Raw genomic sequence first — 18,628 nt, 5'->3', positions numbered from 1 at the left:
TGTAACAAAGGCAGATCCTTCGACTCCTCGGTCACCGAAATTTCACCCACTCCTGCGTCCAAACTAACCCTCCCAACTCATCCTCCTGACAATACCTCACCAAGAGCCTCCCCTCCTCCAGAAAACAAGTATAATCCACCCACTTCGGATCTCCCAGTCCCTGAGTCCCAGCCATCCAGTTCGGCTGCCCTCTGAACCAGCCCGTCATATCGTTGTGAATCACTGAGTCCGCGTCGTCGTCTTCCTCACCAATCCCGAAGTCTCCGAAGTCGTTGACTGCGCCATGGGCGGGTGTGTTAAGGATCGATGGGTCCAGATATCCGTCCATCGACAAGTCCTGATCAAGCAGACTCGTCGTGTTGATCTCGAATGGCTCCAAATTCGGCTCAAATCCCTCCCCCATCATCCCTACTCTCTCCACGTCCACCGGTCCCACAACCAAATGCCGTTCACTAGGGTTCTTCATCATCGCGGAGGTGGCGATCGCACTCATCCCGCCCATACCATCCCGTGCAAGCCTCACGCCATCTGGCCGAAGCCCAGCATGCGCGACACCACCTCTGCCCCTTGGCATTAGGCCTTCCAAACCTCCCGCCGCCACGATCGCATGTTCTTCCACCGCCGACAGCTTTTCCGCAATGCTGTAGATGCCCATCTTGCTCCACACATCTGCCACCAACCTGTCCCTCCCCAACAACCCCACAACCTGATGCCGCACCTTCGTCGACTTGTGTTGTCCGCTCTCACCTCCCTTCCACAATGGTGGCCCAATTCCCGTATCCACTGATATGGAGTGCTCCGTGTCGTAAGCAAAGTTCGTCTTCTCAGCCGCTTGCGGAGAGGTGGGATCAACCGCAAACAACGACTCGCTGAGCACAACCAATCGTGCAAAGTGCGCATTCAGAGCACTCTTCCGCTCTGCGTAGTCCCGACAGCTGCGATGGCAGTCGCAGCTTTCCGGTGGGAAACACAGAGGCACGATTTCCTTGCCCGAGGAGGAGTCGTGGAAAGCAAGCTGCGTGAGTAGTGTCAGGTAGAGTGCTTCACGGTACGTTTTGAGAAGGTGAGATTGTTGCTTCTCGCGGCGCTTCTGTGCTGGGGATGGACTCAGGGGTGCGGATTTGGTAAACTCGGCGTACGACATTGACCAAGCGAGGAGGCGCTCGATGTGATTGTGTTGGGTTGAAAAGCTGGTATTGGTGCCGAGACTCAGGGAGTGCCAAGCGGCCCAGATCCAGAGTGCTTCGGTGAAGAGAAAATCGCGTGCTTCTGCGAGGGAGGAGAAAGCTACTGGGATGGGTGTGGGTTCGAGACCGAGTGCTGGATCGCTCAGAGGGAAGAACAACTGGCTGTGGAATGCAGGGGCGGTATCTGTGGCGGGAGAACTTCCGAAGAAAGGCGCCTTGTTGGACAGCTTTTCGAGCGATTGTACGAAGGTGTACAGCGGTGTATAGCCGACTTGGAGGGCTTTGTAGCGACTTTCGCGGTGCGTTGTGACTGTTGGCCGCCGGAAGATCTGACGCAGACCAGTAGTGGTATGTTCGAGCGCCTTTTCGTTGTTGTCTTGGAAGGTTTCAAACACACTCAGAAGCATATGCGAAAGCATCGTGATCTCGGGCGCGGAAGGGTGATTAGACGCCTTATCTGCCGCGAGCAGCTTGAGGGCACGTTCGTGCTGCTGGTCAGCGATAGTGCAAAACGCGAATGCTTCTGGTGTGATGCCTAGTTCGAAACGGCGATGGACTGCGCCGACGGCGGCTGCGGCGGCTAGCACAGTCGGATGCTGGAAGCAGGCTCGGAGTATGAAAGAGCGCCATATCGAAGAGTCAAAGTAGGCTGCAAACTCAGGACCTGTCCGATGCTGGAAGAACGTAAAACTGTACTGATCCGCAGGACTGCTGAAAGAGTTGGTAGTAAGCGATTGTCTGCTGTAAGGCGTACGTAGTAATCGCACATCTTCGCTAGTCGGCGACGATTTATTTGTCGTGGTCGGTGAGTGTGACGATGAAGATCTCGGACCTCTAACATCGACACCAGAATCAGGTGTGTTGGGATCCGTTGTAGATGAGGAGTTGGTGGTACCTCTCCTCACAGCGGTCTGGGGGTTAGGTTGCCGTGTCGTCGCAGTGTGGTTCTCGACAGTCTGTCCCTCGTAGCCGTCGCATTTCCTCCCAGTGGATGTGCACCGCTTGCATTCTGGTTTCGTCTCGTCGCATTTCTTGCGTCTACATGTGCGATTCGGTTAGCAACTAAGGCAATCCTAAAAGTCATTCTGTCTTGTTGGCGCTCAACTCACCTTATCTTACAAGTCACACAACCAGTCCGAACCTTGTGATGTGTTTTCCGTGTTCGCTTCGGTTTCTCTCTCACTGCCTCCATCACAATAGTTGCTACCGCGGCCATTCGAAGATATCTGGGGGCACAACTCCCTCGAAACGGATACAATACATCGCGAAGAACAAAATTGGCAGCTTCTCGAACTCAAGTAACGCAGCTGTCGCTCTCGCTTTCGGTAATGATGTCCGAAAGGCACTGGCGTCCGCAGGCGAGCCTCTTCAGGGCAGATTGAGTCACTGTGAGATACTTGTTGCTGGTATAATACTGCATAGTGGTGGGGACTGTACGCGATAGTCGAAGGCTATTGGTCGGGGCGTAAAGAAATGCAGTTAAGGCACCCTGGATGTGGGATCGTGCTTCTGGGCTCCTGCTCTAGCCGGAGGATGACGTCGAGGTTGCTTACATACTGACCACTCCGGCCAACAACACCAAACCTTTGGGTCGTCGGTTGCCTAGTTGGTGCCTGGATACTGACACGCTTGTGGACATGGCTTTGGCGAATGCGAGAATTAAGATCGTGTTTAGATAAGCGTGGCGTCAGCTCCAGCAACGACAAGGCGGCAAGATCTGGAGACACTGGCAGACCTGTATTTGTAGAGCTGTGGTCTGAGTGTGCTAGAACTCACAGAGAGCACACGTACAATTAGACAGGCGAAGTGAGAAGCAAAGGATAGTTTTCGAAAAGTACTTTCTGTACACAATTGCTTTGATAGCACCTACTCTTGGTCTGTTCCGATTCCCAGCACCAGAATGTGTGTGCATAGGCAAGGGCGAACCTCGCCTGTGCGACTTCCTCAAGCATTCAACACCTCACTGTCGTGACCGCCGCTACGAGTGTTCCATCCACGACCCAGATCTTTCCACCTAAAACGCAATGCAAAACAAAAGCTACGTCCCAATCAAGCGAAGGCCATACTCTTCTTAATCTCCGCAATCGCCTTCGCCGGGTTCAAGCCCTTGGGACATGTCCTCGAGCAGTTCAAAATCGTGTGACACCGGTACAAACTCATGCTGTTGTCCAGCGCCTCCTTCCGCTCGGCAGTCCGCTCGTCACGTGAGTCAGCCAACCATCTGTAGCTCTGCAAGAGAATAGCGGGTCCAAGATATTGATCTGCGTTCCACCAGTATGATGGGCATGATGTTGAGCAGCAGGCGCAGAGAATGCATTCGTAGAGACCGTCGAGCTTCTTGCGCTCGGCGGGTGATTGGCGGTTTTCCTTGCCCTACGGAACAAATTAGAAACCGGTCTGCAGCAAGTTTGAGTGGCATGACTTACATCTGGCGAAGGGGTGTCGCGCTGGAGGTATGGCTTGATGGACTTGTACTGCTTGTAGAATTGGGTGAGATCGGGCACCAGATCCTTCACCACATAGGTATGTGGTAGTGGTAGATGCGCGATTCCTTGGTCGTCTCGGTTGGGATCCGGCACAGACAAGCCAAAGTATTAACGCCATCGATATTCATTGCACAGCTTCCGCAAATTCCCTCTCTGCAACTCCGCCTGAATGTCAATGTCGGATCAACTTCGTTCTTGATTCTGATCAACGCATCCAGCATCATTGGACCCGTCTTGTTTAGATCTAGCGTATAGCTCTGCATTCGCGGCTTCGCGGTTGGCTCATCTGGATTCCAGCGGTAGATGTGGAAAGTCTTGATTTTGGCGTCGGCATCCTTTGCGGGCTCTTGGACCGTCTTGGTCTGCGACGCGGGAGTGACGGGTCGGCCTCCACCGGTTTCGACAGATTCAGTGACTGTGGCGTATGTTCGTGCTGAAGCCGCGAAAGCAGGTCGAAGGACTGATCGGGAAGAGGGCGCGGCTAGCCGACTTGCTGCGCGCAGGGCGGACATGGTGTTCATGGTGGCTGTATGGCGGGAAGGGTGATATCAGCAAGCTGCCAGAGCTGCCTAGGACCACAATAGTGTCTTTAGACGGAGGGGAGAGTCGTTGTACGAGCAAGGGTGTGCGTGAAGGAGGTCGATATCGGATCGGTTCAAGGTTGTGGCAAGCAAGTCGATGATGGTTTCTTTGGACCCTAGCCAATCAGAATTGACGCAATTATGCTGCACCATTGAAGCAGGAGAAGCCGAGGTTCTCCGACTGGCATCTGCTCAATCCGAACATCTCCTTCGATCTGGATTTTGATACTTTTTAAAGATCAGTCGGTCTAGCTACATATATGGTTGGACTGTTTAGATGCGACGGTTTCGAGGAGCTACTAGAAGACCATACCACGACGTGTTGAGTTTCCCGCAAAATGATCACGTTCCGTTCATGTCCTCTCGGAAGGCCACTGCTTGAGTCTAGCCCCGTCCACAAAGCGGTCCGCGGACCGACTGACTTCAAGGTCGCTTTCCGTCATCTTGACCCTTCTCATTCACCTTCATAGCACTTCCATCAATCTTGTACAAATCCTCCATCGCCTCCGCAATATCCTGCTTGACCCCTTCGAGCACAGCAATGAACTCCTGCTCAAATCCCTTAGCCGCCAGCGCGATGTCCTCAGTAGTCTTCAATATCTTTCCCTCGATCTCTTTCTTTGCGGTGATGAGGTTGGCGAGTTCGTCAAGATAGGCTTGCAGCTGTACGTCTGAGGTGGGAACACTGCTAATGAAGTAATATGTAACGCGTTAGATTTACTGGGACCAGAACTGGCATTCGACATGACAGAGTCCCGTGGAAAGGAAAGTACTTACTCGTGATTAACATCTCCGGCACCATCGACTTCATCGAGGCGAGCTTGCAGACGGCGGAGATTCCTACTGTAAGACTTCTCGAGGTCGGCGCGTCGATTGGCGAGGCGTTCTTTGTGCTAGGCTTGTGTGTCAGTGGTGGTGAATACTGAGAAGACAGCTGGGTCAATTCACATCGTTCCGCATCTCCTTTTCCAGATCTGCAGGTCCAGCGAACGGCATTTTGGCGAGCTTGGTCTGTATGATAGTATGAGACCCCAGTAAGGGGATTTTGGTTGCGTCACTGGTGTCGGTCTGATGCACATGGTATATCATGGAGGTGGTGATTGTCTACCTAGGTATATTTACGCAAGATTTGACAGAAACACTCGTCATCCGGTCTTGCAACCGCGCGGGTCGCGCCTTCTCATTGATACTTGATCCAAGTAGGCTGACATCTTGTGCAACTTTGGGAACTCATCAGGCGAGTCTCTTGGTATCCTCTGGCGATTCCGCGAAACTGCTCACCCTTACGCGATCGTGTGCTTGAGGCTAGACACGGTAGGAGAGAAGACCCATAGCTCAATCAAAACAGAGTCTGCCTGTATTGGTACCATGCTACGCTCTACTGTGCCACTTTTTTACCTCGATCGATACACAGCCACTGGCTTCTATGAACGACTGTTGCCTACCCTTCGTGAACCAAATCAAACATGATGTACAGTCCTGCTTTGCAAATGCTGCCGTGCCATGCAAACTTTTGTACGAAGTAATGATGTAAATCTCCAATCTCAACCCAAAGAATTGGGCGATCACTCCTGAATGGTCAACTCCTCCTCGCGCTGCGGCGAGAATTGTTCCTTGTGATCATCCCAAATCCTTTGCAGCTCTTTGACATACTTCCCGTGTATCTCATCCAAGTATGCATCTGTGACAATGCCATCCTGGGGCTGGTGTACCTCGATCGGTCTGCCTACAACCAAGTTGATCGGCCGACGGTACGGCATCAGACCAACGTCGTAGTTGAAGATGCCCCTGGCATGGAATAGTGGGATAGTGAATCCTGCCACCCATTTGACCCAGATCTGGAACTTGTACAGCCACGGGTGCGTATTACTGTCGACCTGTTCATAGATATCGTTCTCGCCAAAGGCCAGCACGGGGACGAGATCGGCTCCCTGACGGATGGCAATCTTGACGAAGCCCTTTCGGATATTCAATATCAGTCGCAGATGATATGGCTTGGCCATCAGACTCTCTTTGGCTCCTCCAACAACGATCGTGACCGCACGTCCCATGCCGCTGCCATTGGGACCACCCTTGGAGAGCAAGTTTTCGATCGACTCCTTTGACACCGAGGCGAGACCCATGGCAAGTGCATATTCGCGATAGAATGGAAGTCGAAAGTTGGCGTCCAGAGTAAGGAGCGTGTTGGTGATGCCGGGGAAAAGTTCCGCGAAACCCATTGCTTCCGTAGCGAATGCAGCGAACGCTCCATGAGATATGATACCGTGAGGATGGTAGCCGAAGATGTACTTTCTGTGTCGTTCTAGCTGGACTGTACGGTGGAGCCGAGCGGGAAAGTAGCTGGCGAACAGAGACCAGACCTTCTGTCGCCGCAGCCAATTTGAGCGTCTTCTTAAGGTTCCAGACATGTGAGCATCGCTGAAAACGATATAGAGGAGGTACGGGACCAGCCAAATCCAGTTCGGTGGAAATGCAAGACACAGGAAGAAGATGCCAACCATGGTCACAATGGACAAAGAGTGCCAGAGCACTGCCATGGTCTGCAATCGACGTTGGAGAGGTACATTGAGAGGAGCCCACCGGATTCTGTGACATACGAGTGGTCAGTGAGGAGCAACAGGGTGGGAGAAAGTGTCATGGCAAACACGAAAACAACTCACGCTGAACGACCCCATCCAGCACCTGCCTGTCGACCGCTTTCGAGCGGAGCGTTAGACTGGCTCTTCTGTTCTTTCTCCTCCTTATTGTCTGTGTCCACAGTGACCAATGTCGATCCATTAGATGAGGCATGGTCTTCCCACCCGTCTTTAGCACTGGCATACTCTTCAGTCGAGCTGTTCTCCTTGTCTCGACGGTCGGGGTGCCATTAGCCCCGGTTGTGCTGGATCCAGCAGCCGGCGCTGCTACAGGAGAGTGGTCTTGTGGAGAGTGGTAGCCACTGTCGTTTCGACTATTTCTGTTGTTACGGCGGTCAGGACTGTTTCCAGTCGACGAGCTTCGTGTTTGTCATCGTCCAGCCCCGCGTGGGCCGCATCTGCGTAGGATTTTGGGGGCAGACTAAGCTCCTCGCGCACCTCCGGATTGGCCGGCTCATCGCTGAGCGGGCCCGTGCTGGTGGTCGCGGCCATGGTTGAAGAGTTTCGTCTGCTCTACAGCCCCGAAAACATTGGGAAGGAACGTCGCGGTACTGCCAAATGACTGCTCGGCTAGTGCTCCAATGACTGCCAGGAGATCTTCAGATGTCGGCGGGATCAATGCGAACGATGTATGCTAATGGCAAGTGAGATCGTGATCAATATCAGTGAGAAGTGCGATGTAGTGCATATGGTCTGATCAGAGATCGAGTTTGAGCTGAGATGAAAGCGCTGGCTGTGCTACGTCATTGCCGATCTCTTTCCATCCCTGGAATGCTCTTCTTGCCTTGGCGTGTGGTGCCCCCTGTGGCAGTCTCTATTAAGTAGCACATTTCCCGCGCAGTGTACTAATCGTTCTTCATGCTCTATATGAATGCTTGTATGCTACGAACGATTGGTCCCGCCAACTCCTCGGATTTCACTTCAGAAGGACTGTCGTGACATTATGCTTCCATCCAATGTAGCCTTGTGCTCGAGATCTTCCTACGTTGTTTACCACAGATCCTCACAGCTCCTTGGGTGCCCAGCCAAACTGTGGGCCGTCGTTGTCGAAGACGGCAAGAAACGCCTTGAGGAACACATCACCCAAAATTGCTTGAGGCAGACCTAAGAGGTCATGTTAGCACTGACCTTCTAGCAACGTGTTGTGGAAGAGTATACCTTGATTCGACTGAATGCCACCGAAGCACGCTAGACACCGTTAGCATGCACACGTGAGAGATGGTTCGCAACTTCGACTTACTGGAACCAGATGAGTCAACAGGCGCCAAGTTGATCAAACTGCCCGGGACTGTGGCCTGACCATCTCCGATGCCGACAACGAAGTCTGGAAGTTCGGTGCCGCAGTCGAAGGTGTAACCACCTTGTTGGCTATCATAGCTGGCAGCACTGACCTGGCCGTAGTACGCCTCCACGATAGAGTCTTCGACGAGAATTAGAGTGGTACCAGTATCCGCAATGGCTTGGAATTGTTGTTCCTCGAAATTACCAGAGCCGACACCGTATCCTCCGGCAGTGAACTCCCAGAACCCATTCGAGCTGTCCACTGGAGTGTACACGATGTCGCCGGTATGCTTGCTGTCATCGATAAAGCCAAAGTCGTACGATCCAGGGGCACCTTTCTTGAGATCGGCAGTGAAGACTGGTTTGGTAAGAAGTCCTTGTGCTAACGCAGAGTCGAAGAAAGTAGTCTGCGCGGTGATGTCAGTCGGAATCGGGCAGGAAAAGGGCTTCCTGGGTCTCAGGATGCCAGAAGGTCAACAGCACACATGCTTACCTGCGATTGTGGTTGTACTGATCATGATTAGTCCGATGAACCAGAGCAGCTTGGTAGAGACTCACCAGTATTGATACTACTGAACGCAAGACCTAGAAGACCGTCATTGTTGGCATCCTGCTGGAATTGCCCGCTGATCTTCTTTGCCGCCTCGACAGCTTGGCCTTTAACGATCACACCGCCGACATCAACATTGTCCGTATACACCTACGTCTCTGTTAGTCTCGAATGGAAAAGAGGGCACAGTCTAGGGGCGGAGTTCTCTGTGGATGGGCGCTTCCGTTGTCCGGGCACGCTACGTGTGCATGAGATCACTGCATGCCATCCTCGATCTCGACGCAGCATTTTTTGGGATTTGCTGTGGGCAGACTCACATTTCCACTTGCACCGGATCCGTCACCATACTGGATCTTCCACGAAGCGCCACTGAGCTGCTTGGACGTTGATGACTTGGAGGGGTTGTAAATTTCATGGCCAGAGGTTTGGCTGCGAGGGAGCTGAGAGGAGAAGACCCAGCTATCGTGATCGTATCAGCAACTGCTATCACGGGTATCACAGGTTCAACGACTCACAGATCAGCAGATCCAGTATCGAAATCCAGGTTGATTGTCTGACCACCAATTTCGACAGGTGAGAGATACTCGACGTCTCCGTCTTCTGGGTTCGCTGCGACAGTGCCTTCGCCAGCGGCAGCTTTCGCAACATCTTCGGGGACAGCGACATTGTACTTCTGAAAAGCGTTGCGGAGTTGCACAACGGGTTTTCGATAGGGCTTGGGTGTCTTCTGGTTGACAGTAATGCCGCGCTTTGCGGGAGGCACAGGTCCAGCGAAGGCGAAAGTTGCCAGAGCCGAGGCCGCGACGATCTTTACGATGGAAGGCATGGCGTCTGGTTAAAAGAATGTAGGGTGAGCGACTGGGTGTGTGAAGTACTAGGTATCGATTCCTGGATATTGATGGTGTTAAGTCAGATGAGCACACGCGCGTGGTCGGTCGAAAATTGCAACAAAAGAGCGTGGGCCGGCGTGATATGGGCAGCAGGAACGAACGACTGATGGTCAGAGGGAAGGAGCGACGAGTGACGAGGTTTCTGCCTTGGAAGCTGAGCACGGAAGCCAAGAGATGTTTTGCAAATGCCGTCGGGCTCTTTATACCACCTTCGAAGCCAACAGATTCACCTCGGCAGTTCACTCGTCATACTTTGGCGGAGTGTTTCCTGATATCCAGTTCTGAAATGAAGTGCACAGGACGGATGCAACGCCCCGCGGACAACGACGAGCGAACGAGAATGCGCCCTGCACCGAGACCATGGTGGCGATACGCAGTGATCGACGTGGTGGTGCGGATATCGACAGCAAAAGATCACTATCCGGCATCTTTCAGCTGCAGACGTTCTGGCGGATAACATGGCCGCTAGTCAAGAGAAAGGACCTGCTCCGTTCGATCGTACGCAAGGCAAGGACCACAACTGGGCACGGCAAGCTTTTGCCAATTTCACCTTGCTCTTGCTTGAGTTTCAACGTTGAGTACCGACCGGGGACAAGCCTGGAAGGGCGGCGCATGATGCGTTGACTGAAGCATCAGAAGAAATAACAAGATCAGGTCAGCGTTCTCGCGTTGTGGTTTGTCTGAAGAGTATTGAAGTAGGTAAGTAGCCGAAATTGAGGGTAGATGCATCAAATGGCAGATATGACTTTTGACTGGAGGTGAACGCCCGAAAGCTTGTTTCAAGGGTGTGGGGAGCGGTCCATCAGGGGTGCATGCTCTTTTGCCACTGATGAACAACATGAATGCTTGTCAGGTACGTCGACTCGCCCGCAACTTGAAGGCAGTAGAGGTCCTTGATCGTATATGCAGCAACTGCAAGGGCCGTCCCGCGAAGAAGGCGGAAGACTGAACTTGCACAGTAGAGTGACTGCATTCGTCTGCCGCAGATGAGCATCATTTCCTATCGACCCATTCACGATGCGATCAAGCCACATCTTTAGGCGAGATCTTTGAGCGTGGGGCACTTCTAGAAGATCGTCAGGACAATGCACGTGCATTATTACTGTTGTGTTCACGGTGTCTTCTACTACCTTATGTTGTGAGACATGAGACCAGGTCAGGGGCTCCCTCTCGCCGCCGTGGACAAAGCAGGCTGCCATTCCCTGGCCAAAGACCCCGTGCGCGCGTGACGCTAGCCTCGTAGTTGACGATGCCCCGATTGCGCCATCTCCGATGGTGGAGTGTGAGGCCTACACAGCCCAACGACGATACCACCGTCAGCGCGTACGAGCGCCGCGGCATGTGCAAGTTCAGTGATATCATGCGCAAATGTTCGTTGGGAAAAATGCTGGTACCGAGGAACTGACTGAGAGCTTCACATGAAAGGCAAGGCAAAGCGAAAATCCAATAACATTTCTGAGACGTTTTATTCCTTTTATCGTGAGTCATGCTGCTAGACGACTCAAACGTCTGAACTGTGCCGCTCCATACACATCGAAGCCGATATCACAGCCGCCCACAACAGCAATGCCTCCCAAACCTTTGTAACGCCTGTATGGTCCAATTTTCGTTTCGTCATTTCATGGGAACCTTTCTATCGCCTTCCTCTACTACTTTCCAGGCCAACGTCGTTCCTGCGCCGGCGTGGACCCAGGTCTCGATCCTGGCGTGCCAGACGCCAAACCTGCAAGTGTGGTTGCAGCCTCCGATTCCGACCTTTCAACAGGTGATTCGGCTGTAGACTCGCGTCGGATAGGATATGGTGGACCACTGAAGAACGGAGGGGCATTCGTGGTGTGCCCGGGCTGTACTGGTGGTGGGCCACGCGGAAAAGGTAGTGTACGATTGACAAGCAGATCCGAGCTTCGGTCACCGCCGCCCAAGATGGGCGGAAGTGGAGGTAAAGTGATTGCTGCCGCTTGTGGAGGTGGCAAGTGTAATGGCGGCTGCATCGGTGCAGCGCCGGCGTCCATATAGCTACGAAGCTCGGTCGGACGGCCTCGCCAACTGCTCTCCGATCCCATGGGTGAGGGCAGTGCCACCGAGTGCCCACTTGTCGTGCTGCCATAACTTGGCAGCGACGGTGGTGGACCTGGGAAACGCGCTCGTCCGCTGTCGACCGAGGACGGCTTATCGCCATGAATTGGTAATGGAGGGGTGGCTGTCGGCGGCGTGCTTAGCGACAACGAAGCCGTCCGGACTAGGGGGTCGGAGTCACTGCGTGGTGCTGAGGATTCCTCAGAGAGGGAACTCTCTTTCGATACCTGCCCACGTGAACCTGATGGTGCCGGCCGCCAGCGATTGTCGCGCGTATAGCCGGGCGGTGGCGAGGCCGCACGTTGCCCAGTTGCGCCATGTCGTGTGGGAAGCGGCATGCTTGGTTGAGGCTGCGTCTGGACTGATAATGGAGTCTGACCTCCAGCAGGCGATGTTGGTGTCGTCAGTATCGTAGACGAGTTGATCGACCTACAGAGCCTCCCCGGCTGTGGCCACGTGACGGACCTAGTTCTGTTGCAGACCCAGCAGATAAAAGACTGTCCTGAGCATCCAGCTTCGGCCTTTTCTGTTCAGACGGTCCAGCGATAGCACCTCCTCCATGCTTCGCTTTGAAGTCTGTCAGGTATAGTGAGTACTCCTTGAAAGCGTCCGTCTTTTTGTAAGCCGACAGTTGTATGTTATAGCGCTCCTTGGCTGCATTGGCTTGCTCCTCGTAAGGCTCTTTGCCCTGTGGATTGAGCTTCTGCCAACGATCTCCCACCAGCTTGGCTATTTGCGTGAAGGAGAGATTTTGCTCCTTTACTTCTTCCCGGATCTGGTTGGAGAAGATCACATACGCTGATGGCGGGCGCTCTGGAGCATTTTCATCTGCTTTGGGATGTCGGCGATATTTCCGCTTCGTCTCAATCCCGGCAGCAGGCGCTCCTGGGAGTCCTGTCGTACCACCAGAGCTCTGCGAGGCTCCATCTCCCCTGGCTCCTTCGACGGGTGAATCTTGTGAAATCACAGCATACAGTCTCTCATATGGGATGCCTCGGTACTCTGCTATGGCTCGTTGAAGTTTCTGAAGACATTAGGGGGATCTTGCTCTGAAATGGGAGACTCACTCGTCTGTGGCCAAGCTTGATGCCAAGAGCCTCAAAATCGGTCTCCTGAATGTCTAGAAGCGTGTCCCATGTCTCAAAACCTTCTCCGATGAGAACATCAAGGTATTGCTCCAGGCCCAAGCGTCCTAGAGTAACTCCGAGATCTGCTGTCATTCATGCGCCACGGTCCCTTTGTCATTGGTGATCAAGTCTGTTGCACTTGCCGACGCTGGTATACCGCTGTCTTAGCCAGCCGATGCGCAGTAGGTTGGTATGTGTTGTCTGATGCCGTAGAGTCGATACCGAGTACTGAATGTGTGTTGGTGTAGCGAAGATCGAAGCGGGGACGACAACCGGTGCTTCTGCGGGGCAGTGGTAAATTTTGTGTCGTCTGGGTTGTGCTATGGTGTTGCGATCGGTGGCACAGCCGTGTTGTGTAGAGGGTCCAAGGGTCTATCCACTACCTAAAAGTAGTCCGGACCTGCTGTATGTTGAAGTTGAGTGTGACTGTGAGCAAGGATGAGAAAGCTTAGATGTCAGATGCGATGGTGAAATGCATTAGGACGGGGGGATGAGGATGGCAGATGAGATATCGATTGAGGGGCGCCGATGTATTGGCTGCTGGCCCGATAGCTGTCACGGGCTCTGCGGCTCTGTTGGATCCCTTCCAGTGAAGGTTGTATCTAGGCGACCGAAAGTGACGAATCGTTGGGCGAAAGATTATTTAGCTGGACGATCCAGAGTCCAGTAGCTGGTGCTGCAGGGTTTGGAGCAACAATGGTGAGAGTCGCATAAGATGGGCCAAGGCTCCAGAATGCGGTCGATCCCACGGTCAATGAGACAACGAGGCGACAAGCGCCGGTGTACGGAAAGAGGGAAAAGTTGCAGGTCGGGTGATGTTAACCAGCGCTCATAGGTGCCTGAGGAGGAGAGATGTCAAGACTCTACCGAAGAGGAGGAGTATCGAGGCTACTAAGAATATGATGCAAGCAAGGGAGCTCGGTTTGTGTGCGGTTGCATGGGTACTCCGTACGGAGTTAGTCCTAGCATGCGTCGCCTACCAATCGAAACTCTTCGCAATAAATGCGTCGGTTTAAGCTCGACTACGAGAGGTACCTGCGTGGTCGCCTTCTTCTCGGCACTTTTTGCCTGCAGATTGATGTCACTGCTAACGATACCTCGTATGACGTAGCCGGCCGCCTCGAATGCTGAGAAAGCACATTTCTCCTACACAATTCTGCGGTGAATTTTGAGAGAACAACAATCATTTTCGTGATGAGACTAAGCGGCGGCTCAGCAGGCTCTGCTAGGGGCACCTACCAAGCTTCTTTCGTCCAGACAGGCGACAAAGTGAATCGGAGATCTCTTGCAGCCAGCAAACCAGTTTCTGGTCTGATGGTGGATACATTTCTGCTCGTTTTGGCTGTCGGTAGATCAGAGAGCCGGTTCAGAGGCATGTCGTTGCGGCGAAGTCGTTAGGTGCACGTAAATTGCTGGTTAAGTGAACGAGATTGTCAGTATATCTCGCGATGTACAAAACTGAAACCCATGCTCCGTGCGTTGAGGGCAGTAGACGATGGTCAGCGAAAAGTTCGATCCAAGATCCGCCGGCCAAGGAAGGGTCCTTATAGTGTCATCTGTGGGAGGATCCGCATATGTTTCGCTACTGTCAATAGGCTCGCGGCTGTCGTTGTGTGAAGTTTTAGAATGTCAAAGAACCGCATCGCTGCTGAATAGTGATTCTGGTTGGACGACGTCGAGCTACAGGACAAGAGTACACTTCCGAGGACGACTGGGGCGCCACAGTATTCGAACTTTCTCGTATTCTGTGCCATAGGCCTATTCTTCTTATAGCAAGCAGATCCCCCGCCAACGAATAGGATTTGTGAGGTCCGGGTGACACAAAGACAAACTCCATAAGCATTTTACACCGAGACTCCTGCGGTTGACCACCGGTAATCGGGTTGAAGGAGTCAGAACGCGTGGGGTCGCTTGTCATGGAACGCTTTCAGCAACGAGGCATTCCGTCTCATCAGACAAGCACTCGAAGGGCCTTGTAACAGTTTAGCTCAAGTTTCGTACACCTTCATTCCAGAAGGACATGAGCGTGGTGCGAGGACTGTCACGCCTTCGGGTTCATCAGTAGAAGCCACTGCAGACCGTAGAGTGGGTCCAAGTTTGCCAAGCATGAGACTGCTTCAACGCCGCCTCATACCTTCAAGACTCGAGACGCAATGATCAGTCCCAATTGATAGATTTGAATCGCCTCTGAGCACACGGTGGCAAAGCGCAGGTTTGGGCCGTGATTTCGCGTTTGCTCGAACGTGATTGCGCCCGAGAAAATCCGATCTTTTGCCTCACCGATCAAGTGACAGCTGTCTCCGCGTCGCCACGCTTCCAACCATGGCACCTGGAAAGAGCGTTCCCGATCAAGACAATGTTGCGCGTGAGCAAAATTCTGGCGAACAGAATCCGCAGCGGATTAACTCTGAGTTGGCACAGGTTTGTCCCACTGCCCTAGATTCGAAATATGTGGCTGACGGTATCTCATGCAGGCCTTTCAAGAGCTTGCAAGGTATCCGCTATTCAGTTGAAAATCTGGCTTCGGTGCATACTAACGCAGTGCAGAGGCGAACAGCAGGCAACCGCTCTAGAAGGCCGTCTGACGGAAATCGAAGGACGTATAGAGCAACTACTTGCAAGTGTTGAGCAGAACGCTCGTGAGAACACCGCAACAGTCTCCGGATCTGACCCATCTGCGAAGGCGGAGTCCAAGCCAATGCAGTGACCTGCGAGGTATGCAAGTAAGCTGGGACCTGGTATGCCGATATTGTAGATCTTCTGCAAGGCTTCCGCCACATTTGGCAAGCAAAAGTTACTTCCGGAAGATATGCTCAAAATCAAACCGGCCATCTACTTTCTCGACGACGCCACATTCGGTCACAATGCCATCTATCAGGCTGGCAGGTGTCACATCAAATGCAGGGTTCCACACGTCGATCCCGGTGGCAGCGATGTTGATCGTTGCCGGGAAGTGTTCGACGAGCACCTTGCCGTCCGTATCGATGCGAGGACCTTTTATCCTAGTCACCTCATCGGCTGCACGTTCTTCGATGACGATTTCTTTGCCGGAAGGTGTTGCAAGATCGATCGTTGTGCGAGGCGCGGCCACCAAGAACTTGACGCCGTGGTGACGGGCAAGCACTGCCAGAGAATAGGTGCCGATCTTGTTAGCAGTATCGCCATTGGCCGCAACACGATCGGCACCCACAACGATAGCGGCGACGTCTTGACCTTCTCTCTGAAGCAGCGAGGCCGCCATCGAATCTGTCACAAGAGTAGCGGGTATCTCGTCGTGTACAAGCTCATATGCCGTCAGTCGAGACCCTTGGTTGTACGGTCTTGTCTCAGAGCAGTACGCGTGCGTGAGCATGCCGTTGGAACGAAGTGATCTAATCACGCCAAGCGCGGTGCCATACCCTGCTGTCGCCAATGATCTATTATCAGTCAGTCATGCACATTACCCTATGATCCTGGACTCACCCTGTGTTGCAATGCGTCAGAACCTGAAGGGGTTGCTCAGGATTGCTTGTTCTCCGAACACCGGCAGTAGTATGCTTCTTTATCCACTGTGCTCCATGTTCACCGATGGCTTTGTTATCTGCCACGTCGTCTTCTAGCATTTTCTCCGCTGCTTGCAGGTATGCTGCCACAACAGTCGTCGGCGAAGCATCCGGCTCTGACGCAGCGGTCTCGACCACTTTCTTGAGTTTCCCTATGGCATCACTGAGATTGACAGCGGTAGGTCTGCTGGTCTTCAGATAGTCCAGTCGACGACCAATTTCGTCCTGTTGTTTCCTCGCCGTCTTGAGAAGCGACCCAGCTTGTTTCTCATTACTCAGCTCTGTCGCTAGAGCCAAAGCTGCTACTATGGCAATAGCAGGTGCTCCTCGGACTTGCATTTTCTTGATCGCCGAATGAGCACCTTGGCATGTTGTGATTGGGATGAAAGTGGTCTGATGCGGCAACAGTAGTTGATCCAGGATCTCGAGCGAGGCGGGAGTGACATTTTGGCCCGAGGCTGTCTCGCCCTTGAAACGGATAGCTTCGAGGACCATGCTAGTGCGTGCGCGGTGAGTCGAATATAAATGCGAGGACGCCAAGGAGGACTTCCTGCAGTTTTTGCTTGGACTGTGGTGATCAACAATGTTACTTCAGTGATGATTTAACAGTCTTGTTGGTCTCCCCAAGTGGCGAAGGTGTTTCGATCAGCGGTGAGTCCGAAATACTGTGCTTGCCCGAATAGCGCAGTGCGGTGCATCTGATGAGTCGTGCCTTCCCAGAAAATTCTTGGTGGGGCATCAAAATTCCAGACGTTCTCCGAAACGAGAAGTTCGCTTTCTTGTTCAAGCTGAGGTATTCGTGACGCAGGGAGCTCCTCACGACGAGAGCGGATGACTCGCGGCTCCGTCCAACATGACTACATTTCAATTACACAATGAGGCCCAGACCGGATTCAAGTCAGCAGAAGCGTACGATACAGGCCGACCGTCATATGCACCCGAGGTGGTGGATAGCCTGCTAAAGCATCTCGAGGTGGAAGGTGTCAAGAACGCAAAGATCCTTGATCTAGCTGCGGGTACTGGCAAATTTACAGAAGCTCTAGCAGCACGATCAGAAGAGTATGAAATCGTTGCCGTCGAGCCACACGACGACATGCGGGCACAATTGTCCAAGAAAAGTTTGAAGAACGTGACTGTGCTCAAGGGCAACGCAGAGAACATGGAAGGAGTGAGTGATGCGACTTTTGACGCCGTCATTGCGGCTCAAGTAAGTGGCTATGCTCATGCGCTTTCGTACTCCCCGTTGACAAAAGCTGCATCAGTCCTTTCACTGGTTCGCGACAATGGAGGCGCTGCGAGAAATCGCCCGTGTCCTCAAGCCGGCCAAGACACTCGGTCTGATATGGAATATTGATGATTGTGAGTCGAGCGCTTCTATATGAGACCATGCTGATGTTCGTCCAGACAACGCTCCTCAATCGTGGGACATTGCTGCTGGCTGGGATTCGGAGATGCGAGATCAAGTCTGGGAGCTGGATTTCGATCAACCACGATTTCGCCACGGCCAGTGGAAGAAGGTCTTTGACGAGCAGAGTACGAGCAACCTGTTCACACTGAAGTTCGCAGATCCATTGTTTGGACTGCCCATTGGCGAGGAGACAGTGCCGTACAAAGTCTGGCTGACTCGTGAAGCTGCTTGGGAACGCATGCGGACGTTAGGTCAGATCGCAGTGCTGGAAGGCGATGAACTGGCCAGGGTCAAAGCTCGATGCGAGAAGGCATTCGACTTGAGCGGTACAGAGACCGACGGTGACAAGATCGCTCTGCACGGGCGCACAGTGATCGCGTGGACGTCGCACATCCCAGAAGTGCCTCTGCGAAGTGAAGAAGCAATGTGACCACAGTAGTAACGTTGGTTGATTCGACGCGGGCAGCAATCCGAGCGCGTCTGAGCTGAACGTGAGTCGTCATAACCAGACGTCGAGGGAAGAGTGGCCTATTCGCTGGATATGTACAGTACTGCCAAGTCAGTGACAATAAAAAGCATGGACTCAAGTGCTCTCACCGTTGTTCCCTCGAACAAAAGCGTCTCCATATGTTCTCCTCAACTTTCCGTGGACGAACTCCTGGCACTTCTCGAGCGCAATGTTCATGTATCCGTCGACCGATTGAAGCTCGCCTTTGTATACGACACCTGAGTTGAGCTTGACAGTGACAGGAACGCCGATGATGGATGACAGAAAGCTCGCTGGGTCCTTCGAACCGCCGGATGTAAGCTGGTCCGCCATCTCGTCGAAGGTCTTGTTTACTTCAATCCGACTCCTTTGATCGA

At 53.1% G+C, this 18,628-nt stretch overlaps 9 protein-coding genes across 9 annotated transcripts; 2 read left to right on the top strand and 7 right to left on the bottom strand.

Annotated features, from left to right (window-relative positions):
• Window positions 1–31: 31 nt before the first annotated feature.
• Window positions 32–4,194, bottom strand: AB675_3375 (Succinate dehydrogenase [ubiquinone] iron-sulfur subunit, mitochondrial; the record flags this gene model as incomplete). Its single annotated transcript, XM_018143421.1, has 4 exons — window positions 32–2,225; window positions 3,340–3,560; window positions 3,614–3,738; window positions 3,834–4,194. 4 exons carry the CDS (start codon window positions 4,192–4,194, stop codon window positions 32–34), a joined length of 2,901 nt encoding a protein of 966 aa, XP_017999731.1.
• Window positions 4,195–4,677: 483 nt separating this feature from the next.
• On the bottom strand, window positions 4,678–5,250 carry AB675_3374 (uncharacterized protein; the record flags this gene model as incomplete). The annotated part of the gene is made up of 3 exons (XM_018143420.1): window positions 4,678–4,939; window positions 5,032–5,147; window positions 5,203–5,250. The coding sequence occupies 3 exons, from the start codon at window positions 5,248–5,250 to the stop codon at window positions 4,678–4,680; spliced, it is 426 nt and encodes a 141-aa protein (XP_017999489.1).
• A 569-nt stretch (window positions 5,251–5,819) lies between these two features.
• Window positions 5,820–7,382, bottom strand: AB675_3373 (Diacylglycerol O-acyltransferase 2A; the record flags this gene model as incomplete). Its single annotated transcript, XM_018143419.1, has 3 exons — window positions 5,820–6,840; window positions 6,915–7,088; window positions 7,162–7,382. 3 exons carry the CDS (start codon window positions 7,380–7,382, stop codon window positions 5,820–5,822), a joined length of 1,416 nt encoding a protein of 471 aa, XP_017999488.1.
• A 511-nt stretch (window positions 7,383–7,893) lies between these two features.
• AB675_3372 (Aspartic protease pep1) lies at window positions 7,894–9,547 on the bottom strand (the record flags this gene model as incomplete). Its single annotated transcript, XM_018143418.1, has 7 exons — window positions 7,894–7,994; window positions 8,049–8,078; window positions 8,131–8,578; window positions 8,665–8,681; window positions 8,730–8,871; window positions 9,039–9,180; window positions 9,237–9,547. 7 exons carry the CDS (start codon window positions 9,545–9,547, stop codon window positions 7,894–7,896), a joined length of 1,191 nt encoding a protein of 396 aa, XP_017999776.1.
• A 1,713-nt stretch (window positions 9,548–11,260) lies between these two features.
• AB675_3371 (Non-histone chromosomal protein 6) lies at window positions 11,261–12,907 on the bottom strand (the record flags this gene model as incomplete). The annotated part of the gene is made up of 3 exons (XM_018143417.1): window positions 11,261–12,066; window positions 12,153–12,711; window positions 12,755–12,907. 3 exons carry the CDS (start codon window positions 12,905–12,907, stop codon window positions 11,261–11,263), a joined length of 1,518 nt encoding a protein of 505 aa, XP_017999570.1.
• Window positions 12,908–15,136: 2,229 nt separating this feature from the next.
• On the top strand, window positions 15,137–15,521 carry AB675_3370 (uncharacterized protein; the record flags this gene model as incomplete). Its single annotated transcript, XM_018143416.1, has 3 exons — window positions 15,137–15,235; window positions 15,289–15,308; window positions 15,362–15,521. 3 exons carry the CDS (start codon window positions 15,137–15,139, stop codon window positions 15,519–15,521), a joined length of 279 nt encoding a protein of 92 aa, XP_017999656.1.
• Window positions 15,522–15,608: 87 nt separating this feature from the next.
• AB675_3369 (Methylthioribose-1-phosphate isomerase) lies at window positions 15,609–16,851 on the bottom strand (the record flags this gene model as incomplete). Its single annotated transcript, XM_018143414.1, has 2 exons — window positions 15,609–16,230; window positions 16,277–16,851. 2 exons carry the CDS (start codon window positions 16,849–16,851, stop codon window positions 15,609–15,611), a joined length of 1,197 nt encoding a protein of 398 aa, XP_017999599.1.
• A 358-nt stretch (window positions 16,852–17,209) lies between these two features.
• On the top strand, window positions 17,210–18,194 carry AB675_3368 (putative methyltransferase-like protein; the record flags this gene model as incomplete). The annotated part of the gene is made up of 3 exons (XM_018143413.1): window positions 17,210–17,563; window positions 17,619–17,715; window positions 17,761–18,194. 3 exons carry the CDS (start codon window positions 17,210–17,212, stop codon window positions 18,192–18,194), a joined length of 885 nt encoding a protein of 294 aa, XP_017999597.1.
• A 98-nt stretch (window positions 18,195–18,292) lies between these two features.
• On the bottom strand, window positions 18,293–18,584 carry AB675_3367 (U6 snRNA-associated Sm-like protein LSm6; the record flags this gene model as incomplete). The annotated part of the gene is made up of 2 exons (XM_018143412.1): window positions 18,293–18,315; window positions 18,362–18,584. The coding sequence occupies 2 exons, from the start codon at window positions 18,582–18,584 to the stop codon at window positions 18,293–18,295; spliced, it is 246 nt and encodes an 81-aa protein (XP_017999601.1).
• Window positions 18,585–18,628: the final 44 nt, after the last annotated feature.

This window comes from Cyphellophora attinorum (assembly GCF_001299255.1).
Source record: "Cyphellophora attinorum strain CBS 131958 chromosome Unknown Contig14, whole genome shotgun sequence".
NCBI classification, from domain to species: Eukaryota; Fungi; Ascomycota; class Eurotiomycetes; order Chaetothyriales; family Cyphellophoraceae; genus Cyphellophora; species Cyphellophora attinorum.
Note: the sequence above shows the minus strand (reverse complement) of the source record. Positions and strands in the feature narration are given on the sequence as shown.